Genomic DNA, 26,839 nt, shown 5'->3' on the forward strand with positions numbered 1-26,839 from the left:
TGGTAATTCGGGATAAATCGTTGGCCTGTTTTGACCTGACAATTTGTAAATTGATTGGCACACCCCTTAATGTTTGATTGGAGATGTTTAAGTTTTGGTTAATATTGTGTGGGTCATCCCTACAAATTCTTTATGCTGAAGTTAAGACCATGTTTGATCGCACTATTTGTATAAGATTTGTTTATGGTCAATGGGTAATTAAGGTAATTATGATTTTCTGTGTTTTGTGGATTCAAATTCCGGTTATAAATTTGCAGTCAACCATGTCTTTCAGTCGTTTTGGTATCTTGGGATTGCGGCTTCGATTTGATAATTTGAGAGTTCGATATGGTTCTAATTATCAGTATATGCCTTCTTTCTGTTTGGACTCCGCTAAATCATTTTGGTTATACGTGGTTGGACTTTATAGTTCACTTATTAAGTACCCGTAATAATAATCTTCAGATATTATGGTGGATATGGAATTTTTGGTTTGTTTGGTTTATGAATATGGTATAATTATGTGTCCATAATTTTATAAGGGGAAATTTGGGGCTTGGACAAGTGAAAATTAAGGATATATATTTGTATGTATGGTCTATCAATTTTACAGACTTACATGACTATGGAACTATTTTGATATAGTTTTGTATATTATCACTAAAGGTTAAGTCACTTGTCAATTAAGGATTTGTGTTTTCAGATTTAATAATTGACTAATCGGATTTATAATAACGGGTCTAATATTTTAGGTTGTTTGATCGACACAATAAGTTGCCAAATTAACCTCTATTGTGTAAGTTGAATGATTTAGAATATTATGACTACAGTGTGTGATTGAGTTTCATGCGGATAATGGTCGGCCCAAAGGAAGGCTATTATTTGGCCGAAATTCAGTCATGCTTGTGGTGGTAAGTATGTAACAATTGTAAGGTTTCCATGTGAATATTAAGTCGGCCCAAAGGAAGGCTTAATGTTTGACAGGAATTTATTGTTAATACTTGATCACTACACCAAGATGACCACTTACAAGTTAATTTTATATCCAAAGACTAAACTTAATGTTGTGATAGGTGTCTTGTGTTGATGGGGATGTCAATATTTGAATCTGAAAATCAAGTTAAGGAAGTGTTGTTATGTTTATGACACTCATAAGGATTATGCCCATAAAGCTTTTAAATTGAATAAATTCAATGCTTTAGACTAGTGTGTATAATTCATGCGAATAATGGCCGGCCCAAAGGAAGGCCATTATTTGGCCGAATTACATATACACGTTGGGTAATAAATATGTGACGATTATTCGGATTTTCATGTGAATATTGAGTCGGCCCAAAGGAAGGCTTAGTGTTCGACGTGAGTTTATCGTCAATATTTGATTACAATTACTAAAGAGTAATGTCTTTAACTAGTTAATATTTACGTCTAATTATTAATTTCGGAAAGACACTTTAATTATTTGAATTTATTCAAAATATAAGGATGGTGTTTTGTTCATTCAGTTTGACATTTATGGTTATTATATCTGTCATTTCAGTTACATTCTCAATTCGAATGAAACTATTTATTAAATGAATGGTAAGAGAATGTGAATTTTATCCCTGGTTGCTTTGATCTTACTTTGCTTTAAGAATGTATAATTCTGCTTCTCATAAGGTAAAAGTTACCGTAAGGACTAAGGTATGTAACTTTGAGAAGTATTACATTCAAAATGCATGAGTTTAGTGATTATTCGAATTTACGGAAATATTTAAGGGCATTGTTTCAGTTAATTCAGTTAAGTTAATTTAGTTAATTAAGAAGCTGCAAAAGTCAAACTCAAAGAAGTAACAAAAAAACATAAGGTTAGACTTTTTAGTCGTTAATTTGTTAAGAGTTTTGACACATAAGGAAAATCTAGTACCAGTTTTAACACTCGGCGTGTTGGTAAGGTTAATTAAGCTTCTCATTTGGGTTTGTCTAAGGTTAATCTTTGTATCCAATCATGTATGGTGGGTGTATTTGGTTTTTTCATCCACATAAGGATAATTATGCAAGTATAACGAAGATGCTACAAGCCAAGTGATGATGAAAGATTCATCTATTTGGGGCATGTTATCATCTGAGCTTCTGACAGTCAACTAACTTAGTTATCATTAATGACTTATTCCTTTATTTGAATTTGGAAAATACTTTTGGTATGTACCACCTTAGGTGGAATTCAGATATTTTTCGTATGGGCAAATTTGGTTTATTGTCTATTGAGAAATAATCAATTTTGTGTTTTCCTAATTCAAATAATGGTGAATCTATCATTTTTGATAGCTTTGTATAGTTTTGATTGAAATATATTTTAAGTAAACTTGCATTAAAGTTCAGTGGATATAAAGAAGAATTAAGAAATTACAATTTCTCTTCGGTATGACACATTAAAAGAGAAATTAAAGTTTTGTGTCAAAATGAAATTGTTGTCCCCCTTTACTTCGGATATTCAAATTTAAGGGGATAGAGACAAACTAAAGGGAGATTAGATATGAAGTGATTTCAGATGTCTTACTATTAACATATATGGATAAGGTGAACCATTTTATACTTAAATATTAATGGTTTAAATTATTATGTTAATTTGTAGACGGAATTTAGGCATGGATATCTAAATCCCATTTGTGAGAAGTTAAAAGTTCTTGACGTTTCAGTGAATTTGACTGAGTAATTTTACTCAGTAAAAGAATAGTTTTGTCATCTTTGATCATAAGTGTTAATACTTTGGCAATTGACTATTAAGGATAACAACGTCAAAGTTATTTTAAGAATTGCTAGAGATGTTCGATCTTGAATATGATATTACACCATATGAGAATTTCTAATATGGATGGTGTAGTATGTAAACAAATAAGATCCTAAGGCCTGGTAAGGAGTGTGATTATTCATACCCTTTTCCATATGATTCTAGTTATAAGTTCTTAAGATTGCAGCTATCTCTGGATAAATTTCTAACAATAGCATTGACTATTTAATCATAGTGTAAATAATGTACACATCTGGTACGTCCAACTAATTAAGGTTGAGGTTTAAAAGTCATAAGGTTAATGTTGGACTTAAGGATAGTCAATGACTATTTTGTTGGATAATACTTAAAGTTTTAAGGGTAATAAAGTAATGATCCCACAATAAAGCTATTTAAGACGGAAGTTAAGGGGTTCATTGAGAATATTGAGTTTGAGTGGGAGAAAAGGTAATTGACATTGTTTTTTGTCTCTCTATACAGAATCATAAGATCAATTCGGTAGAACAAACTCAAATATCTCAATAACCAATTCATTAGAAGATCCACATAATAAGGTATACAACTACATTAATTACATTGTTTTCCTATATGGATAAAAATGGACAACAATGTAGTGACAGCCTAACTAGTTATAATAAGAGTTAAATAATGGAATGGTAAAGATGATTTAATCGCCTTTTGCCAAACCATTGAAGGTCCTAACTCATATAAGTGGATTGATGCCATAAAGAAAATAAGTCATTTGATGAATGATGATATTTTTACTTTGTTCCATTACTTAAAGTTGTGAAATATATTGGTTTCAAATATTCATTTGTTACCAAGAAGGGTGTAAAAGGTAATGTGATAATCAGGATCATCGTGTCGGTATTGACTATAAGGACTTTTAGGCATATTCGGTTTTTTGGTTATATTGGATGAATGTTAAAGGTTTGTTTTGCAAAGGTGACATTGACGAAACTATTCAGTGCAGTAACTAGAACTTGGATTCATAGATTCAAAGTAGAATTTCTGCAATAAGGGAATTCATCCAATAAAGCTCAAGTAAGGTTTTTCGTCATAAAGATTACAAATCACTTCTTTGTCATCTTATTTGTTTTAGATGAATGGGTAGATGATTGTAGATACTCAAGATTCAGTGGGAGTAAGTAAATATTTCTAGTTAATACCCTTTCAGTTAAGGAGACAAATGAGTCTCAAATGCCCTAAGGAAAATATTCGGAAAAATTCATTAATGCTTAAATTCGTGTGTCTCAGGAAATATTTAATGTGTTTAAGTATTTTGGTATATATTTAGTTTGTATGCGTTTGAATATTGCGTACATTCTAAAGTTTGTTGGACAGATATTAAGGCAATACGGATTAGGATCTTGGATCCACTAAGGGCAGCCAAATATATTGTTGGTCATTTATATTTGGAACAAAACATTATTTATAGGAGATCGATTCAGGTTGAGATCATTTGGTATTTCGACTCCTAGTTGGTTATGAACATTTGTCATGAGGCTGCAAATTCGGTACGGTATTGAAAGACCACTTAAGTAATTCATGACAAATGTGCGGTTATTATAGTTTCTAATAACATTATAAGTGATGTACTGTTTAAGAAACAATTCAGAGTGAAAAGGTGTCAATTATACATGTTGATACAAACTCCATTTCGCGGATCCGCTTATTAAGGAATTACCACCCACGGTCTTTCTTGAGCCAATTGCTCAAATGGGTGTTTCGGTTTTAAGAAAATTCAGTTTAAGTGGGAGTTTGTCATGTTAGACACATTAAAGCTTACGGTTATTAAGTTCTGCAGAAATAAGGTTTTCGGTTTACGGTTTCACTCTGTGTAATTTTGGTTGATCTCACTAAGGTGGACCAGTTGAAAATATGCATATAGGGATCACATTCGGATGCTATTTTCATGCTGCACTCCCATGCTCGATTCATGTCGTTGGTTATATTGACATATGTGACCATTGAGGGTCCTGCTACGACAAATTGGAGCAAAGGCCGCTTTGATCCTATGTTAGTATAATTGATGGACCGAATTGCATAAGACGGTTGGAATGTTGATAGCACTGTTGAGCGCGTAAGGTTATAAAATGAATACAATTTTTTCAGGTGTCACACACTATCTGTATTTGACCCAAGTGGGAGATTGTAAGAATATTGGGTCCAATACTATTTATGTGGACACACTATTATACAGATTGTATTTGTTTGCTATCGTTTAAGTTTAGCCCAATATAGTGATCCATCTGGATAATATAACACGGGCATATTAATTACGTCTTATAAAGTATGGGCCAGATATCTTAATTGTGTAGATACCCATTAGGTTACTAATGCATGATGGGCGCATTAGATTAAGGAGACTATATATAAGTCACCTGGGGTTATGGTCCCTGGTAACACACAATAACCTAATCTCCCCGCATCCTATCAGTAGAGAGATCCCCATGGTATGTGTGTCTACTAGAAGACCTAATCCTGAAGACCGTCCCTTCAGGCGGTTCATGTCAACCATTCGTAATCAGGTACGCTTCCGCTCTACAGTTTATACCGAGTAATTTAGTATGAAGTTTATGGTATCTATTCGGATTAATTCTAACAGGGCGTTGTCTTTGCTTTCGTCAAAGAATAAAATGTGGAGAACGATGAAGATGGCGTGAACCTTTAGTTTGAGAAGCGTCGGAAGGGCGTCCGTAACCGTAAGTCACAAGCAAGGCGGATGCAGAGGCATGGCGTCACTATTGGAGGGACACCGCACCAGGCAATGAGGAGCCATTGTAAATCTCATCGTCAATCTAGGCGTCCACCCCGATTTCGTAGTTGACATGCCAAAGGAGGGGTGGATTTTGAACCTTGAGAATCGAGGACTGCGCCTAGACGATAATGAGCATTGGGCCCGCGTCAATGATGTCGCGGCTACGATGACGAGAAGTCCACTACGGCGCCCGAGAAGAAATAAGAAATACCCTGCATTCACAAAGAAGAAACAAGGGTAATAAATTTTGAAATTTCGCTTACCTACAAACCTGGAATCTAGTTGTCTGTGCGTAGCTTTGATTTTCGTCTTCGGAAATCGAGATGAACTTTGAATGCTTGCGTAAGATGAGTTGGTCTTGAGGATGCTTTGGGTCAAATTGCTTGTCCGACGAATACGGTCGATCGTGCCTCTAGCCACGTAGGTCGAGAAATGAAGGTGATAGGTTGAGTGATGAAGTGGAATAAAAATTGCGCAGCTCATGGTTTCTTTTATAGTAATTGGTGGGTTTACTATGAAGAGTTTGAGTAGGCATGAAAGACTACTAAACTTTATCTTGAAAAAGATATTTCCCAGTTGCATCAAATTATCCAATGACGACAAATTCTATCACTTGCAGAAGTAGTTGTATACCCGCAAAATGGAAAGGCTCCGTTAAAATGGACCTGCGGCGCTGCAAAAGTAAAATATCGGGACCGACTCACGCTTAAACACTCAGATTCGTGTACGTGATTCAATCCCGAGGGGGCAAATTTGTAGACATAAAAATGTGTCTTACATTTTTAAAATAGGGTCAAGGTCAAATATTGACTTATGTGAAATTTTATCGTTTGAGAAATGGGTCAGAGGATTTTAGCCCGAACAAATATACGGTATTTAGTCCATCTTGTCAAGATATAAAATCGGTTCAATCGGAAAATGGATTGTGCTATATATCTAATACGATACGAAGTATGGGGCATAAATGATAAGTCCGAAAATAATAGTGCTAAGTCCAAATTGGACTCAATAAGCACGACAAGCCCATAATTTCTCAAAGAAATCGAAGGCTATGCATTGGGATGGTGGGCCATGCATGCATGTATAGATAATGCACAAAATCTCATTTGTGACGGCACGTATCCGTCACTTTGGAGTGACGGATACCATTTTCCCTCACAAATGACCCAAATAGAGGAGAGAGGGAAGCACATGGGCGTGCCCCCACCTTGTCCCCCCTATTCGTTTTGTGAGTGGCATTATCCGTCACTTGCTCCGACCCGTCTTCAGCAAGACTAATTGTAGATAATGTGGTTTTTGGCCAACAGAAAATAAACAAAATACCGAGTCAATAACGGAATGGCATTTGGTTCCACTAAAAGGAGAAGACTAGCGTGAGCCAAGGAGTCAACGAGAAATGAATGGAAATTGGTTGCTTGCTTAATGCTTACCGAGGACGGGAAAACAAAGAAGAGATAAAAAAAAAACAAAGTTCTTATAAATAGAGAGTAAAACACTCTTATTAAGGACTAATCTCAATAATCACCAAAATCACCACATTTTCACAAAATACACTCCAAATAAAATCTTCCAACAAAACTCTCTTTACTAAAAAATCTCTTCTAAGAGAAAGTAAGAGAAAAGGAAATACATTTTACCTCTCCACAAAATTCTCTCCCAAGAGAAAACAAGAGAAGAAAAGACATTTATTTCTAATCATCTAGATTTGAATATTAAACTACTCTTTGACCCGACGTTAAGCATCCATTGCAGTCAGTTGAAGAGAAACAAATCAAAATCGTCACGGGAGAACCAAGTCGTCAAATCAAGACCCTCCTATTCATTCAAATTGCGGAAATCGAATCAGTAGAATAACTAGTAGATTGTACCCGAAATCATTTGAATTAATAAAATCATTACTTTGTTGCATTCTATTTGTGTTTTATCTTTTATTGCAGATTTAACACAAATTTGTTGTTACAGTCGGGTTTCCAACACGAGTATGAAATTTAGAAATTATATATGAGAAGTCGGAGTAACATACAGTAGTTTATAACTATATTTCATCGTGATTGATTGCAATTAGATTTTTAGGCTTGATAGGGTTTTAATCTAGAAAATTGTTGGTCCTCCCCGTCCCATTCATTTGTTTACCTTTTTATGAGTGCTATCTTAATCAAAAGGTAAATAAATGATTAAAACGAATGTACGCAGAAATTGAGTCAATCTGATTCCGAGTTGAGGCGAGTTTGAAATGGACGCAGAAATTTGCACTCGGACTTTGTCTAGTCGAAATTTATAGTTCGAGCTCAAGATTGTTCCTTTTTAATCGAGTTAACCTTGCAATTTTATAGTATTTGATGGATCCAGTACGTAGCGTAGTACTACGTTCTGGATCCATCAAATTTGCATTATACGTACTGGATCCATCAAATACTATACTCCTCCGTAGTATTTAGGTGATTGTTTAAGGGATTCCGTTATTCTACGGGCCAAAAGTACTCTGCCACGATAGGTCGAGTCTCGCTTTGGAAGTATGGTTACCCTTATTTAATTACCCGTATTACTCTTATCAGACTATTTGCCGAGAGTATATGATTTTGTGCATGTTTGTTTATTCGCAAGGCATAAAAAGTACACATTTTCACATACGGAAAATGTTTGTTTAAATATTAGAGCGCTTTGATTGAACCATTGGTCAAGCATCCTAAGACGAATTAATATATATCTAATTCGGACTTTTACAGGAAAGAAGGCACCAAAGCTGAATACTAAAGTTCTGCCATTGCAAAGAGAGTAATACTAAAAGGGAGTGATAAAACCCGAGAATGGCGGAGAGTATCCTGTTCAACATTGTTGAGAAAATATTGGTATCCTTGGGCCAACATGCTCTTCAAGATGTCGTATCTTATTGGGGTGCACGGCGCGACTTAAAGAAGCTTGAAGGTACCATTAGGTTCATTCGAGCTCGTGTTCAGGATGCTGAAAGGCGTCATGAACAGGAGAGTAGTGAAGTAATCAAAGAGACAAAGAGTGGCTTGGGAGACTAAGGCAAGTACTTTACCGTGCTGATGATTTGTTTGATGAAGTCTACATCATTAGCTGTCGCGAACAGCGTGCCAGTAGAAGCAAACTGCCCCACCAGGCTCGCGCTGCATTCTCACGCTCAAACCTTTTTGGCTTCAATAGGAAAATGGCTCAAGAGATCAAATCTATTAGGGAGGAACTTGACGATCTTAAATCCGAAAAGGATAGTTTGAACTTAAGGGTATGTATTACAGATCGAGAGCCAATTAGCCGTTTGGTAGTTGAAAGGGAAACGATCTCTTTTGTTCAAACAAACACTGTCATCGGTAGAGATAGTGACAAAAAAAATATCCTTGAAATGCTTTTTGATCCCAAGTATGCTGAAGAGAATGTTACTGTGATACCCATAATGGGTTTTGGTGGTTTTGGGAAAACAACTCTTGCTCAATTGGTTTTTAATGATGAAAGGGTTCAAGAGCATTTCGATCTTGCTAAATGGGCGTGTGTACCTGAAATCAATGATCAAAATCAAGTTCTAGGAAAAATTATGAGCGCCTTGACTGGTGCGAGTTATCAGGGTCTTTCAATGGAAGAGATTCAGTCAAAAATTAGAGTAGCACTTAAAGATAAAAAGTTCTTTCTTGTGATGGATGACATTTGGGATGAAAGTCGTGATAGGTGGCTTGTTCTCTTAAGCTTTTTGCAATGTGGTGATTGCGGAAGTAAAATAATTGTACTACACGATCTGGTGTGGTTGCAAACATTGTAGGCACAATTTCCGAACCCTACAAATTGGGACTTCTAACACAAGAGGAGAGCAATCTCAATTTACTCAAATTGGTAAAGAAATAGTGGGAAATTGTGGAAATGTTCCCTTAGCTATCAGGGTTGTTGGAAGCCTTCTATACTCAAAACACACCGAGAAAGAGTGGGAACTTTTTAGGGATGCTCAACTCTCGAAGGCAAAGGTCATAGATCTTAACGATATCATGCCCGTGTTGAAGCTAAGTTATGATTACTTACCATCAATGTTGAAACGGTGCTTTGCTTATTTCATTATTCCCAAAAGGTTATGAGTTTATAAACATTAAACTTGTTCGTTTGTGGATGGCGCAAGGATATGTCGAGCCATTAGAGGAAAGTCTTAGCATTGAGGATGTTGGGGATCAATACCTTCTCGAGTTGCTAAGAAGGAATCTTTTTCAGGATGTTAAGGAACATGATACTACTGACGTTATACGCTGCAAAATGCACGACTTAGTGCGTGATTTGGCTCAACATGTAGCTGGTGAAGAATGCAGTATAGTTGACAGGCTGGGAGTGGAGGTCCTTTGTAGACTTACACATGTCAATTTTTGTCCAGATAGAGAATTGAGCGATGCCCCACAATCCTTGAAAGGGTGGTTATTGGGTTCAGATCGTTGCGTGCTCTGGAGACCTTATGCTTTGCTTTAGGGCCACATTCATTAAATAGGTTGATACATCTAAGGTATCTTAATCTCTCAGGTAGCCATTTTGAATTTCTTCCTATTGGCTTCACGAAGCTAGACAACCTGAGAACACTATATTTGAATTATTGTATGATGCTTAAGGAGTTGCCTGGAGATTTTACTAAGTTGGTGAACCTCAGACACCTTGGAATTAAGGACTGCCCTCTAAGTGATATGCCCCCTAATTTGGCCAGAACAACGGTTTAGACACACTGGGCTGTAAAACTTATGATTTATGAATGTAATAAGTTGTATTCACAAAGCTTGATGATACATGGTTTATATAGGTTACAATATGTGCAAAATAAGGTAAGAACTATATTACAAGATATATGATATGCTATATTAACAATATACAAAGATTTGAGAAAATATTTCCTAAGTTTAGGAAATACGGTTAATACGCCCCCGCAAGATGGACGTCCGAGGGGTAAGGCCAATCTTGGAACGAAGGTCGAGGTAGTGGGTCTTGTGAAGTGGTTTGGTGAGAATATCGGCCAACTGATCTTTGCTTGCAACGTGTTGAATGCGAATGTGACCATGAAGCAGCTGTTGTTTGACGAAGTGGAAGGAAAGGGCCATGTGCTTCATGCGAGAGTGAAAGACCGGGTTTCTGGCATAGAGTGTAGCGGAGATGTTGTCACAGAAGATTGCTGGAGGGTTGGTGACGGAGATATGGAGCTAGTGGAGAAGGTTACGGAGCCATAGTGTCTCGGTAGTGACGGAAGCAACGGCGCGAAATTCAGCTTCGGTAGTGGAGAGAGCAAGGCCATGTTGCTTCTTGGATGACCAGGAGATGGGATTCCGTCCGAGATAGATGATATAGCCGGTGGTGGAAACATAGGTGTCCTTATCACCGGCATGGTCTGCATCACAAAAGGCATGAAGGCGAGAGGGGGAAGTGTGGTACAACTGAAGGCCAATGGTTTGAGTTCCTTGCAGATAACGCAGGAGACGTTTTAGGGCAGTCCAGTGAGTGGCAGTGGGATGGTGCAAGAATTGAGCTAGACGGTTGATAGCAAAGGCAATGTCGGGTCTTGTAAGAGAGAGGTACTAAAGGCTGCCAACAATAGCACGATACTCAGAGTGGTCTTTGATAGGTAGGTGGTCTTCACGAGCTAAGGTGGGGGAGGTAGCCATTGGTGTAGTATTAGGTTTTGCGTCTATCATTTTGAACTTGGTGAGGAGGTCAAAAATGTACTTTGATTGGTTGAGATGAAGACCATGTGAGTTGTGAGTGACTTCAATGCCTAAAAAATAAGATAAGGGTCCGAGGTCTTTGAGGGAAAAGCGTTGCGATAGTTTGTCAATAAAGGAACGAAGTTGAGTGGGGTGCGGTCCAGTGACGATAATGTCATCGACGTAGACAAGCATGTAAATAAAGGTATCTTTGGTGTGTAGAATAAATAACGAGGAGTCAGATATAGACTGTTTAAAACCATAGGACAGGAGGTAAGAGGTTAATTCGGTGTACCAAGCGTGTGGAGCTTGTTTTAAGCCATAAATCGCTTTATTTAATTTGCAAACATAATCTATTTTTGTTTGATTCACAAAACCAGGGGGTTGAGTCATAAAGACATCATCGATGAGTGTCCCTTGAAGGAACGCGTTATTAACATCTAATTGTCTAAGAGACCACGAGTTAGTGACAGCGAAGGATAGGATAAGACGAACTGTAGTTGGTTTAATGACAAGACTAAAGGTTTCGGTGAAATCAATACCAGGTCGTTGATGAAATCCCTTAGCAACCAGACGAGCTTTGTGTTGCTTAAGGGTACCATCGGGATTAAATTTATTTCGGTAAACCCATTTGCAGCCTATAACATTTTGTGAGGTGGTGCGTGGAACAAGATTCCACGTTTGATTTCGCTCAAGCGCATCATATTCTGCTTGCATAGCGTGACGCCATTGAGGGAGAACAAGTGCCTGCTTGACTGTATTCGGTAGTATGTCGTTGGTGGAGGAAGCTTGAGCGTGATTGTTGCTGTAATTTGGGTTCGGTTTTCTAATCCCATTGGTGAGGCGAGTGACAATAGTCTTAGGTGGTGGTGGGAGTGTACTTTTACGTGGCTTGGGGTCGGGTTGGATGGGTGCAGGGGAAGAGGAAGGGGGGTTAGGAGGGGGTTGTTTGTGGGTTGAAGCAGTGAGCGAGGGTTGAGGACGACGAGCGTAGACTTGGGTAATTGGTGGTTTGACAGGAAGAGTGGGTGTCGTGGTGGTGGGTGTTCCCAGGACTGTAGTGACAGTGGATGTCGGAGGAGGAAGTAGAGGAATGTGAAGTGTACACCAATCATCAGTGGCGATGGATGGAGAAAGAGTAGGTTGCGAAGCAAGGGCTCGAAATGGGTAGATATCGTCGCAAAATTTGACATGTCGAGAAGTGTAAATGCGATGGGTCTTAGGGTCTAAGCAGTGATAAGCACTTTGCGTATTTGAATAACCTACAAAAATACATGCAATCGAGCGGTTGTCTAATTTATGTGTCGCGTATGGTCGGAGCCATGGATAGCATAAGCTCCCGAAATTATGCAATTTATTATAATTTGGTTGAGTTTTATGTAATTTAAAATAAGGTGAGTCTCCTCCCAGCCCTTTTGTGGGAAGACGATTAATTAAGTAAGTAGCAGTACAAAAGGCGAGAGGCCAATAGGTTGTGGGTAGGCCGGCATGATTTAATAATGCAAGGCCGGTTTCGACGATGTGGCGATGTCGTCGTTCGGCGTAGCCATTGTGTTCCGGTGTATGTGGAGGACTAGTACTGTGCGAGATACCTTCAGTGAGAAGTGATTGGTTTAGCTTCACGTACTCTCCACCATTGTCACTAAAAAATCGTCGTATGGGTCTATTGAAATACTTTTCGACTAAGGCTTTAAATTGCATAAAAATTGTAGTGGTCTCGGACTTACGTTTTAGAGGGTATAGCCATACATATTTAGTATAGTGGTCTACGAAAACGACGTAGTATTTATAATGGTCGTAGGAGAGAACCGGACTAGTCCAAAGATCAGAAAAAAGTAAGTCCAACGGTGCGTGCGAGGTGAATGACGAAGCAGAAAAGGGTAATTTCGTGCTTTTCGAAACACAACAGGAATCACAATGATCAAAATTAGGAATGCAAAAAGATAAATTTTTATTGATAAGTTTGGTTACATCGTATGTTGGATGACCTAACTTATGGTGCCACGAAAGAGGCGTGGTTCCTTTCCACGAAGGAGGCGTGGTTCCTCTAGGATGAAGCGCGGCTTGATTGACGACGGGGGGTGGTTGCCATTCATACACTCCCTTGGTTGCTCGGCCCTGGAGAAGGGTTTTCTGGGTTCGACGATCCTTTACAAAGAAACAATTGTCAGTAAATAGGACATATGCATTATTGTCATAGCATAACTTAGAAATCGAGATTATGTTACGCGAAATTTTTGGAACATGAAGGACATGCTTAAAGTGAAGATTGTGCATCGTAAACGAACCTGTATTGGTGATTTAGAGAGCCGAGCCATCTCCTATGATGAGGTCATCGAGACCATCGTAGGGAGAGTGAAAAGCGAGGGTGTCCAAATCGTGAGTTAAATGGTGCGATGCGCCACTGTCGAATAAAAAGTTGGGGTTTGGATTGGTGTTGGTGAATGGCGAATTGGTAGGGGCGATGGGTGCATAAGACGAGTTGCCATAATTGGCAATATGTGCTTGCGGTTGAGTATTGTGTTGACGGTAGGTAGGTTCAGGGAACGTGATATTGGGAAAGAGTTTCCGGAAAAGCGCGCAATTTGCGATGACATGACCCACTTCGCGACACCATTGGCATCGACCTTTGAAGGGGCGAGGAGTGGACTGGTTGTTTTGTTGGTACTGAGGGTTTGGTGGATGATAAGTGGTGGCCGATTGGTGATAGTTGTTGGCAGATTGGTGGAAGGTGGGTGTGGTTGAGGAACGAGAAGTGTTACGTTGTTGGTGGTGATGTCGATATGCGGGGTTGGCGGATGGTGTAAAGTGAGATGGAGTGGTTGGATTGTCGTGTTTGCTAAGTAGTTCATGCTGTAGCAATTTTTCATGTAGGGCCTCGAAAGATATTGGTGTATCGCGGGCACGGACGGTGGTAATGACGGGTTTAAAGGCTTCATAATCGAGACCTTTAAGGACTTGGGCAATAACATCTTCCGGGTCAAGAATTTTACCCATAAGAGCTAATTGGTCGACACAAACTTTGATAGAGTTCATGTAGTCTGAGACGGTTTGTTCTGTGGTTTTGGTTATGGAATCGAAGCGTTCTTTTAATTGCATAATATGTGCCCGAGAGGGGTTTGCGTAGGTGGAAGCAAGGATATCCCATGCTTCCTTCGCGGTTTTCGCTCTTACTATTAAAGGTTGTAAGGCAGAAGACAAGGTACCCATGAGGGCACCAAGAATTAGTCCATCCTGTTTGAGCCATGTCAAATAGGACGGGTTTGGTTGTTGGACGTTTTTATCGTCTGTGATGGTTTCTTTTGGTGGTTGATCAGTTCCGGTTACGAAGCCAAGAAGGCTGAAACCGAATAGTATATTGGTGAGTTGGAAACGCCACGCGGTGTAGTTAAGCGGGTTAAGCTTAACACAATGGTTGAGGTTAAGCGATGTTAATGGTTTTGACGATTCATGAGGGTTTGGTACGACAGTGTCGTTATGGTTGAGGTTTCCTGCCATGACAATTGACGGAAGGGTGATGGATGATGAAGAGTTGCGGCGTTTGAACGAGAGGGGTTTAGGTCGAAGGTTAGGGTTGGATCGATTTGTGACTTTTGATACCATGTAAAACTTATGATTTATGAATGTAATAAGTTGTATTCACAAAGCTTGATGATACATGGTTTATATAGGTTACAATATGTGCAAAATAAGGTAAGAACTATATTACAAGATATATGATATGCTATATTAACAATATACAAAGATTTGAGAAAATATTTCCTAAGTTTAGGAAATACGGTTAATATGGGCGACTTAAATCTCAGGGGTCGATTGAGTATTGAATATCACAGAAGGCGTGCAAACACTGTGATTGAGGCACAGCTTGCCAATTTAAAAGAAAAAAAGCAGTTGACCTCAGTCTCATTTTGCTTTTGTTACCAAGGGGACCAACCAGCGGTTGATGCTCAAGATGAGTTGTTGTTGTTGGAGTCTTTGCATCTACCACCAAGTCTTAAAGATCTGCATTTTTATGGACTTCTAGGAAACCGTATCCCTCAAAGGTTGTTATACGAGTTACCTAAACTTGTCAAAGTGAATATCCAACAGTGTGATAGTTGTCAAGCTCTGCCACTCTTCAGCTGGCTTCCTCTTCTCAAGGATCTTTCCCTTGAAGAGCTTAAAGCCTTGGAGTATGTAGAAGGTGACGATGTTGGAGTCAGTGATGATGTATATTTTCCGGCCTTTGAGTCTTTAACGCTGAAGACTATGCAAGAACTGAAGAGGTGGTCAAAATTGGAACAAGAGGACGATATCCAACTAGGTGAGCGTTATGCCTTTCCTCGGCTTAGAGAGGTTCAGATATTATGCTGCCGTAAGTTGATGACACTGCCTCTTATGCCACTGCTTGAGTCATTGACTGTGCGTAATATTCATGGTGAACTACTGAATTCTATTCTAGCATTACGTTCCTCGCCTTCATCAACTCCCACCTTAAGATATTTGCACATGGCATCCATTGGACCAATAATAAGCTTGAATCTGAGATATCAGTACTTAATCAAGAAAATTGTTATAAAGGATTGCAGCAGCCTGAGAAACATTTATGATGATGGGATTCAGTGCCTCCCGACCCTTGAAAAATTGACAATCGGTAACTGCGAAGATTTGGATGGATGGGATGAGATTGATGGCATAAGCGCTTGGGAAGGCATGAATAGCCTTCGTTACTTGCACTTATCAGGCATTTCCAAACTGGAGTTACTCCCTCATAAGATTGGTTGCTTAAGTACGCTTCACTGTTTATCAATTTCCGATCTTCTAAATTTGACAGAGCTTCCCGGCAAATTGGCTGCCTATCTCGGCTTCAAAGTCTTAAGTTCTTTTGCTGTCCGAAATTGACATCACTTTCAGGGTCACTTTGTGACCTCGAGTCTTTTCAAAAGCTTATGATATATAAATGCCCAGACCTGGAGAAAAGATATTAGCAGCCAGATGGCGAAGATTGGCCACTAATTCAACACATTTTTACTATTTCCTTTGATTTTTTCTAGTTGTAGCTTCTGCAAGTCTGCATCTTGTAGGTATGCATCTCTATTTATCGCTTTCAATTGGAAATCCGTGGAGCTGTTTGTTTGGAAGCGTATCGACATGAAAAGGTTACACCTTTTGTTACAAAATCATTTCTCAGGGGGTCTATGTAGAGTATTGACACGGTGACACCTACTAGTCCGCCTTGGAAGATGGTGAAATTTTAGGGTTTACTTTTATTTTTTGGGAGTTGGGTATGCAGTATTTTCTTTTAATTCTTAATTTTTTTTACTAAAATGAAAGTGTAAGGTATTTGTAAATCTATTCTGGATTCTTTATGTTTCCTTATGTATTTAATGCATGTCTCAAATATCAATTTTGGATCAGCAGTGATTCCGTCATGTTTCTTATGGCTGCACAACATGCATTACTGCATTAGGAACACCGTTGTATTAGATATTTCAGTTTCTGCAGGTATTTCAGACGATGGTGTATTTCTCATTTCTGGGTGAAATGTTTCTCAGCTCTTTAGCTGTTATACTGAAACTTGACAGCAATTTCTGTAGCAAAAATATTCCTATAATAGAAAACAAGCAAATGTATTTGTTCCGCTGTATGCAGGTTATTCGTAATGATGTGCTCCATGTAGGTTGACATTGACTTTGGGGAGTGTATAGGCACAGGAAAGGATGGCGAGTCTGCGAGAGTGTCCATTCTAAAGCTCTGGCCTTGCAGTGAAGAGATAGATGCTTCAGGTAAGTGACCTAAAATATAATGTACTTAGTACTCTTTCTTTTAAGCATTGAATTCTGGATGGATAAAAACTTTGCTTTGTCAGGTTTACTGTTTGAACTGTTTTTTGATTAATTAAATACAGTGTACGGAGTAGTGAAGTACATGTTTTTTTATCAGAATTACTGTTCTTTGAGGAAAATCATTGACTGACCATAAATCCTTTGATTAATTTAAATACAGTGTACGGAGTACATGTTTTTTGATCTATTAGCTTCTTGCAGTAATGCAATTTTGCAGTACTGTTTGTAGTTTGTACTGAATATGGTGTCATAACTGTCATTCTTTTCATATGGATTCTTTTGCAAGTAGGATTCTAATCTTAGTACTGAATTTTTTTCGTTATACCATTATCTACGAAATTATCTAACAAAAATGTATTCATACTTCTGAGGCCGGAGCCATAAGATTTGCAATATCAGCACGCAAATCAGTCGCGCTCAGTAAGGATCATACTGAATGCTCGTTTTGAGTCTTATAGACTCAGTTTTAATTCTTTTAACATTTTATGTTAATTAGTATTCTTAATTACCTAAAACCCTACCCCGTAATTTGTGGGAAGTACACCTAGCTTGAAAAATTCATGATTAAAGGTTAGGGCAAGGTGCAACATAATACTACTTCTTGGCTTGAAAAATTAAACGTTTTCTAAACTCGCATGGTCAGTTCATATTTTTGACCGATGAAACTTTGAATGGTAATAACTTGTAGCTACATAAGAAAGTGGTGATATTTTTCTTCAAATTCACGGACTTCATTGTTAGGGTGCCATGTCCCATGTCGATAGGTTAAAGGTGAAATGCCATCTTTAACTCTTTAAGTGTCCATATAATATAGTACTCGCTCCACATCTTATTGTTTTACCCATTTATTTTATACACGGTTTCCCAGGCGACGCTTTGATCGGCATTTTAACCACTTATACATTATTTGTTTCGGTTAAAAATATTTTTTATGAAAGATTTTTTTATAGCCAATGTAACTACGTAAATATCATGCTATAAATTATTATATTTTATATGATCTATTTATGGTCAAAGTTTCAATATTTTGACCTCTAAAAAGGTAAATGGGTATAGATGTATGGATCATAGACACCGATGCAGCAAGGGCCCAGCCCGAGATATCGACGCTCCCGCACAATTTTTTTTTTCTTTTCTTTTCTTTCGAGCTCAAAGCAAAAATTACTTACCCCAAGCCGAACGAACTTTGGTAAGTTAGGGGACGTATGATCCGGAGTTCTGACCTAATTTTGAACCGACCAAAAAAAATCAATTAATTTGTAATTAGGATTCTCTCCATTTCATCTCACAATCTATTTAATAATATTTTTCTCTCTACACCCTATTAAACCTTTATTTCCTTACATAAATCTTGAACCGTTCGATATTAGCAGCATGCAATCCGATCCGTTGATAGAAAATGGTCTCTCCATTTCTTTTTAGGAAATGGAGATGATCTTGACTCATTAATTTGATACTGTCCTACTGGGATTTAACCCCCAAAATTCCCCCAACTTCCCAAACACTTCACCGTAAACCTAGAAAATGGCGGGTCAAGTTACCGCAAATGTGAATTTTATCCGTTTACCCGCGAAATGCCGGAGCTTCATACTCCAATTCGCAACCCACATTGAAGGTACGTACTGGAAATTGATTAACGTCAACGAAAAATATTTTATTTAGCTAGATAGGCGGTGTCCTAGTGCTTATAGCCTGTCCGAGTGTCAAATTTTCAACACGGGTATGAAATTAAATATGAGAAGTCGGAGTAACATAGTTTATAATTATAGTATTTATATTTCATTTTGATTGATTGAAATTAGATTGTTAGGCTTGATAGGGTTTTAATCTAAAAAATTGTTGCGTATTCCCTGTCCAATTCATTTGTTTACCTTTTTTTTTTTTGTGAGGGGTGAACAAATGTTTGGGATGAATGTAGTACTTGTCGTGGGGCACACATGAGACGAGGAGTGCAATCGAGTCAATCTGTTTTCGAGTAGGGGGAGTTTGAAATGGACGTAGCCACGTAGGCATTTAAAATCGGACTTGATCTAGTCTTAGTTCAGGTAAGTACTGTTCAGAGTCGAGATTAGTTTGATCGAGTTTGAGCTGAGCTTTAATCAGACCTATTTTTAAGGGCTGGTTGAGCACCCGTATACAGAACTAAGACTTTGGTGTTATTGTTGACCTATATGTGCCTATAGAATGGCTGAATGGCTCCGGTCCTTTTAAATGGTGAGGAACGCGCTTTTCTGTAAAGAATTGGGCCAACTGATTCGTGTCAACACTCAACATAATGCAAATCTGATGGTTCCAGTAGTACATTGTTAATGGTTTAGTAATTAGGTGATTGTTCAAGGGATTCCATAGTTTACGGGCCAAAAGTACTCTTTCACGATAGGCCGAGTCTCGCTTTGGTATTATCGTTACCTTATTTAATTACCTGTAGTACTGTGTTATCAGACTATTTGCTGTTACTTAATATATACTGAGTGTATGATTTTGCGCGTGTTTCTTTATTAGCACGGCTCCACGGCATAAAAAAGTACTAAACAAGTTCACATACGGAAATGTTTGTTTAATATTAGAGCGCTTTGATTGAAACATTGGTCAAGCATCCTAAGACGAATTAATATATATCTAACTCGGAACTTTACAGGAAAGAAGGCACCAAAGCTGAATACTAAAGTTCTGCCATTGCAAAGAGAGTAATAGTAAAAGGGAGTGATAAAACCCGAAAATGGCGGAGAGTATCCTGTTCAACATTGTTGAGAAAATATTGATATCATTGGGCCAACATGCTCTTCAAGATCTAATATCTAGTTGGGGTGCACGGCGTGACTTAGAGAAGCTTGAAGGCACCATAAGGTTCATTCAAGCTCGTGTTCATGATGCTGAGAAGCGTCGTGAACAGGAAAGTAGTGAAGTGATCAAAGAGTGGCTTGGAAGGCTAAGGCAAGTGCTTTATTGTGCTGAAGATTTGCTTGATGATGTGTACACCATTAGCTGCCGTGAACAGCGAGCCAATAGAAGCAAACTGGCACACAAGGTACGCGTTGCATTCTCACGCTCAAACCCTTTTGGTTTCAATAGGAAAATGGTTCAAGAGATCAAATCTATTAGGGAAGAACTTGATGACCTTAAGTCGGAAATGGAGGGATTGAACTTCAGTGTATGTCTTACTACAGATCAACAGCCAATTAGCCGTTTGGTAGTGAAAAGAGAAACAATCTCTTTTGTTCAGACAGAAAGTGTCATTGGTAGGAAAAATGACAAAAACAACATCCTTGATATGCTTGTTGATCCAAAGTACGCTGAAGAGAGTGTTACTGTGATACCCATTGTAGGTTTTGGCGGTTTAGGGAAAACAACCCTTGCTCAATTGGTTTTTAACGACGAAAGGGTTGAAGAGCATTTTGATCTTGCTAGATGGGCTTGTGTACCTCAAATTAATGATCAGAATGAAATTTTAGGAAAAATTTTGAGCGCCTTAACTGAAATGAGTTGTCAGGGTGTTTCAAGGGAACAAGTTCAGTCACAAATTAGAACAGCAGTTAAGGGTAAAAAATTTCTGCTTGTGCTGGATGATATATGGGATGAAAGTCGTGATAGGTGGCTGGATCTCTTGAGCTTGTTGCAATGTGGTAATCGCGGAAGTAAAATTATTGTAACTACACGATCTGATGTGGTTGCAACCATTGTAGGAACAGTTCCTGAAGCCTACAAATTGGGACTTCTAACACCAGAAGACTCGTGGAATCTTTTCAAGATGTTAGCATTTAAAAAGGGTCAAGAAGAGAGTAATCCTAATTTGGTGCGAATTGGCGGTGAGATCGTTAAAAATTGTGGAAACGTTCCTTTGGCTATCAGGGTTGTTGGAAGCCTACTATACTCGAAACAAACTGAGAAAGAGTGGGAACTATTTAGGGATGCTCAACTTTTGAAGGCAAAGCTTATAGATCTTAACGATATCATGCCCGTGTTGAAGCTAAGTTATGATTACTTACCACCTGCATTGAAACGGTGCTTTGCTTATTGTTCCTTATTTCCAAAGGACTATGAGTTTGAGAGCACTGAACTCGTTCGTTTGTGGATTGCCCAAGGATATGTCGAGCCAATAGATGAAAGTCTTAGCATGGAGGATGTTGGGGATCAGTACTTTCTTGAGTTGTTAAGAAGGAATTTTTTTCAGGATGTTGAAGACTTTGAAACTAGTGACGTTATAAACGTCAAAATGCACGACTTAGTGCATGATTTGGCGCAACACGTAGCAGGCGACCAGTGCAGCATAGTGGACAGGTTAGGGGTAAAGCTCACAAGTAGAGTTACACATGTCAATTTTTGCGCTAGAGCACAGTTACGTGATGCCCCACAATCCTTGCTTGGAGCAAAAAATTTACGGACTTTATTGTTGGAAAATTATAGCTCACCAGAATCAACATTTAGAGGGATTTTGAGGTTCCGATCCTTGCGTGCTCTGGAGAGCTCCATGATTAAGGTAGTACCAGATTCAATAAATAGACTGACACATTTAAGGTATCTTAATCTCTCTTATAGTCCTATTCAATTCCTTCCTATTGGCATTACAAGGCTTTATAACCTGGAAACACTAAATTTAGACTATTGTGAAGCCCTTAAAAAGTTGCCTGTAGGTTTTACTAAACTGGCAAACCTCAGACACCTTGGAATTGAGGAATGCCCTTTCGCTGATTTACCTCATAATTTTGGAAGAATGAAGTCTCTTCGAGAGTTGAATAGATTTATAGTAGGCCAGAACAATGGTTTAGACACACTGGCTGACTTAAATCTCAGGGGTAGTTTGGAAATTGAATGCCGCAGATGGCGTACAAACACTGTGCTTGAAGCGCAGGCTGCCAAATTAAAAGACAAGAAACAGTTAACCTCAGTCTCATTCTGCTTTCAGTACCAAGGAACCCAACCAGCAGTTGCTAGTCAAGACGAGGAGTTGTTGTTTGAGTCCTTGCATTTACCCCCAAGTCTTAAAGAACTGTGTTTTTCAGGACTACTAGGAAATAGTTTTCCTCGTGACATGTTGTATGACTTACCTAAACTTGCCAATATTTGTATCCAACAATGTGATAGTTGTCAAGCTCTACCACTCTTCAGCCAGCTTCCTCTTCTCAAGTGTCTTAAATTTGAAGGACTTAAAGCCTTGGAGTATGTGGAAGCTGACTATATTAGGGTCAGTGGTGAAGCATATTTTCCAGTCTTGGAGTCTTTGACACTAGAGACTATGCAAGAACTGAAGAGGTGGTCAAAAGCGGAACCAGGGGACAGTCTCCAACTACGGCATTGTTATGTCTTCCCTCGGCTTAGAACACTTAGGATAGTACGGTGCCGCAAGTTGACATCATTGCCCTCTACGCCACACCTTGAGTCATTGACTGTGCTTTATACCCATGGGAAGCTATTGAAATCTATTTTAGCATCACTGTCCTCGACTTCATCAACTCCCACATTAAGATCTTTGAGCATGGAATCCATTGAACCAATTATAAGATTGAACCTGAGACATCAGTACTTAATCAAGAAACTTTTTATAAAGGGTTGTGGCAGCCTCAGAAACATTTCTGATGGGATTCAGTGCCTATATGCCCTTGAAGAATTGATAATCGAAGAGTGCCATGATCTGGATGCATGGGATGATACTGACGGCATAAGCGCTTGGGGTGGCTTTAAGGGCCTCCGTACCTTATGTTTATCAGATGTTTCTAGACTGGAGTTACTCCCTCATGGGATTAGTTGCTTAAGTATGCTTCAGCATTTGATTATTATTGATCTTCCAAATTTGACAGAGCTTCCTCAGCAAATCGGTCGCCTCTCCCAGCTTCGTAGGCTTGAGATTTATAAATGCCAGAAATTGATATCACTTCCGGAGTCACTATGTGGCCTTACATCTCTAAAGAGACTTAAAATACATGATTGCCCAGACCTGGAGAAAAGATGTCAGCAGCCAGATGGCGAAGACTGGCCATTAATTCGACACATTCCCGATGTTTCTTTTCGTTACAATTGGTAGCCATGACATCCTCCAGGTGTGCATCTCTCTATATTGTTTGTAAGCATATTGCTTCTTTGTAATATTATTCGTAACTTGTAAGTGATCCTCAAACGTTATTGAGTATTGATTTTTATTTCCAAATTTCTTTCCATCACTTGTTATACTGTTCTTTACAAGATATTTGTAGATGTACATTACAATTGGTTACATAATCATTTTAGATATTCGTCACGATTTTACTGTGACTGAATCGAAATTTAATATTCTTAATAGTGATTAATCAAATTCAAAACTACCGTAATATTTTCATTTTATTATTTTTGGAAAGTTGTACAGCTTTCCGGTTGTGAACACGAGATAATTTGTCAAAATTGACCCTAAAGTTCACCAGGCATATTGGCATAATATAAGTGTGATTGGATTATATATATATATAACTATAATAGCTGCTAATAAGTACACTAATACAGTAATACTTCGTATTTATTATTTTTATGACGTATACTGGAATTTGATGCTCATGACACCTCATATATGTATTAAACTTTTCGGTTTCTTGTTAACAGTGGCCTGACGAATTACTTTGATCAACAATGATTCCACCGTGTTTCTCATTGCTGCACAACATGAATTAGGAACACGGCTGATTTCCATATTTCAGATTCTGCTGTTATTTCAGACAATGGTGTATTTCCGTATGTTTTCTTTGCTGCTGTTATGCACATCAATCTCTGTAGCAAATATTCCTATGATATAACTTGAGCAAATGTATTTGTTCTGCTGTGTACAGGTTTATCAATTGTCCTCCGTAAACAAATTGACTGCTTGGAGCTGTGTACGGTTGTTTATCACTCAAGTAGATCTGTAGATGTTAATAGTTTTTGTCAAGTTGAGTAAGTGGTGCTTGTATGTATGTTGGAGAGAGTTTTAATAAATATTTGCCCCAAAAGATTGCAATGTTCTTGATGTGTCTTTCTAGAAACTGATTTTGTTATATAGTGCTACTTTATAGAATGAACTATGCTAAGAAAACTATTGAATCCTGTGTAGCTGTTTTTAGCTACGACATTATAACTGCGGTTGTTCTTTCTGGTAGCCGCATTGTTGTAGGGTGTGTCCACCGACTTACAAGGGCTAAATAGTTTGCTTCCCTTCATTGGTTAGTGCGTATGCACTTGCTAGAGTTGTAAGGAGCAGAAGCATTTGCCTGCACCAAACGGAGGTGAGCTAGTCATCCATACCTTGATAGGTGTACTGGTTCAGGCTCTGAGGAATGAGGATCTATAAGTTGTAATAGTTTCTGAAATCTCAGTATACGGTACTTTATTTGGTAATACTTTTTTGTAGTAGAAGTACGCTTATGTTTGAACATGCTATCAATGTTTGTGTTGTAAGTTTATGTGACCCTGAGATGTTTTGTCTACTGCAATGCCTTCGGTTTGTAAATACAGAGGAGATCATGCATGAGGAGGGTTCTTCAAAAAGAATGAGCTTAAGGCGCTAAACTGTTATATTTTCATAACTGTCTTTTATGCTGCTCTTATTTTTGGTTTCATCTCGAAAATGATTCAACTGCTGGCTAATATGGCAATATACACCGTTTTGGATGTTTGTATCGACCATAACTCATCTCAGTCATCTGTGTGGTTTAAGTTTCTGCTTGGCTTTCTTGAAATGATGTCAGCGAAAGGGAAAGAGTCTTGGACTCTTGGTACTTCAGTTGACGTTGATAATGATGTGCTCCATGTAGGCTGACATTGACTTTGTGAAGCGCAGGAACAGGCAGCATTGTTTTTGATGTGGCCATGGTAAGCTACAGTTTATTAAGGTGCTGAATTTTGTTCTAAATCTCATGTTGGGTGGAAATAGACCGGTAGAACTGACCCAAGGTGTACTAACCCGACTTAATTTGCAATCGAACATACCCCAGTAGATCTGCTACCTTGATGTGATTTAACCATAACCAAGCTGCTCGAACATGAAGAAGAATTTTAGGGTTTTACTTTTTTATCTCAGGAATTGAGTATGCAGTATTTTCTTTTAATACTTAATTTTTTATACTAATATGAAAGTGAAAGGCATTTGTAATCTATTCTGCACTCTTTATGCTATGTATTAATGTACGGAGTCTGTATCAAATATATTACCTGGATCAGAAGCGATTCCGTCACGTTGCACAACATGCATTAGGAACACTGCTGATCTAGATATTTCAGTGTTATGCTGAAACTTGACACCAATATCGGTAGCAAAAGGTATTCCTATAATAGAAAGCAAGCAATTCCGCTGTATACAGGTTTATTGATAATGATGTGCTCCTTGTAGGTTGACATTGACTTTGAGGGGCGCATAGGCACAGGAAACCATTGTGAGTCTGCAATCGTGTCTACTTTAGAGCTATCTGGCCGCACAATGAAGAGAGAGCTTGGGTAAGTGGCTTAAATATCAACAAAGGAAACCTCATGGACTCATGGTGATCTCCCTTCATGATCCCCTCTTATTTCAAGAATATATGACCTTGTACCTGTGAAGCCGAGGAAGCACTTACAATACAGTTGCAGCCAAACTTCTCATGGGAAGCATGGTTGATCGCGGAGATTTCATTTCTTCTGGTAGTCGTAGGTGTAATGATGAGTTGAAGGCCAATATCCACATTGTTAACAAGTTGTTGAATGCAGAAAGCTGCCAAAAAAATACACATTCCCACTGGGCAGAAACTTTGTTTTTATGTGGCTATGGTAAGCTACAGTTTATTGGGGTGCTGCATTTTTTTTTTCTGATAGAGTTCAACAAAATAACAATCAAAACAGATTATTTTGCAAAAACTTAGTTAAAAACGAACTATTTGGTAGCGAGTGTAAAACCATAGATAGGAAATGTTTTGCATGTTGTGTGTATGCAATCTGTTGAGAAGCTATAACCGGTTTGCTCGGCGGTAATTCTGTTTTGCTGTATTATTTATCTGTTAAAGTGCATTCTCAGTTTCAGCCTTATGTTACAGTAAAAAATTCAGTAGGTACTAATGCACACCAGTACATCAACAGCAATTTCGAGTAATAAATTTCCTTACAGTAATGCACTTTCTTAGTGAAGCTGTGGAAAGGAATGTGTTTGTGTATAGCATTCTGCATCAACTGCTGGTTCTAGGTTTTATTAAATTATGTTCTGTATGACTTAAAACTGAGGAAATTTTTTACGCTCTTCTCGCTGCATCTACTATCCCTGTTCCCTGTTCCTTATCCTTACTGTATTTGCTTTAACTAATAGCAGATCCCCTTGGTTTTGATTTGCAGAAATTGAAATAGTATTCCCTCCGTTCAAGCCCCAGAATGGAACTCCCTCCATATGTTCAATTAAAATACACCTCACTCATATTGAAGAAACATATGGAATTGGCTTGCACGGAGGGGGGAGTTATCTTATTTTTTAATGGGAAAAATACAGCTATCAACGCCGATTCTAAAGCGTGCACCAACCATCCCTGTAAGTACCATTACCTATTTAATCCTCCTAAGTAGTAAGTACTAACTGTATTTCTGTCATATACTCTGTACTGAACTGTTTAGTGCTCCATTTGTCCCAATTAGGGCTGGGCACCAATCCGGTCCAGACCGGAACCGGAATCCAAAAAAATAATGGACCGGATCGGAATTAAAAACTTCGGATTTAATTCCGGTCCAAGACCGGTTGGACCGGAATTATTTTTACATACCCTCCTTTTCAAATTCTGGTCCAAAAAACGGACCGGTTGGACCGGATTAAGTAGGCGTACACTGGTTTTTCTATATAATATTTAAAAAAAAAAAAAATTTATTCCGGTCTGAAAACCGG

At 38.4% G+C, this 26,839-nt stretch overlaps 1 protein-coding gene and 1 pseudogene across 3 annotated transcripts; both read left to right on the forward strand.

The window, feature by feature from the left end:
* LOC141655041 (putative disease resistance protein RGA4) overlaps positions 1–16,568 on the forward strand; it is an 86,466-nt pseudogene extending 69,898 nt beyond the window's left edge.
* A 1,868-nt stretch (positions 16,569–18,436) lies between these two features.
* On the forward strand, positions 18,437–26,647 carry LOC141657046 (putative disease resistance protein RGA4). 3 transcript variants are annotated; one of them, XM_074464161.1, is made up of 5 exons: positions 18,437–18,622; positions 19,646–23,042; positions 23,575–23,703; positions 23,799–24,816; positions 25,334–26,647. In XM_074464161.1, exon 2 carries the CDS (start codon positions 19,727–19,729, stop codon positions 23,024–23,026), a length of 3,300 nt encoding a protein of 1,099 aa, XP_074320262.1. In that variant the 5' UTR covers positions 18,437–18,622; positions 19,646–19,726; the 3' UTR covers positions 23,027–23,042; positions 23,575–23,703; positions 23,799–24,816; positions 25,334–26,647. The 3 variants fall into 3 exon arrangements, with proteins under 3 accessions (XP_074320262.1, XP_074320260.1, XP_074320261.1); XM_074464159.1 differs by having other exon boundaries at positions 23,575–24,816; XM_074464160.1 differs by lacking the exon at positions 18,437–18,622 and having other exon boundaries at positions 19,443–23,042; positions 23,575–24,816.
* Positions 26,648–26,839: the final 192 nt, after the last annotated feature.

Source organism: Silene latifolia, chromosome 5 (genome assembly GCF_048544455.1).
Source record: "Silene latifolia isolate original U9 population chromosome 5, ASM4854445v1, whole genome shotgun sequence".
In the NCBI taxonomy this organism is placed as follows: Eukaryota; Viridiplantae; Streptophyta; class Magnoliopsida; order Caryophyllales; family Caryophyllaceae; genus Silene; species Silene latifolia.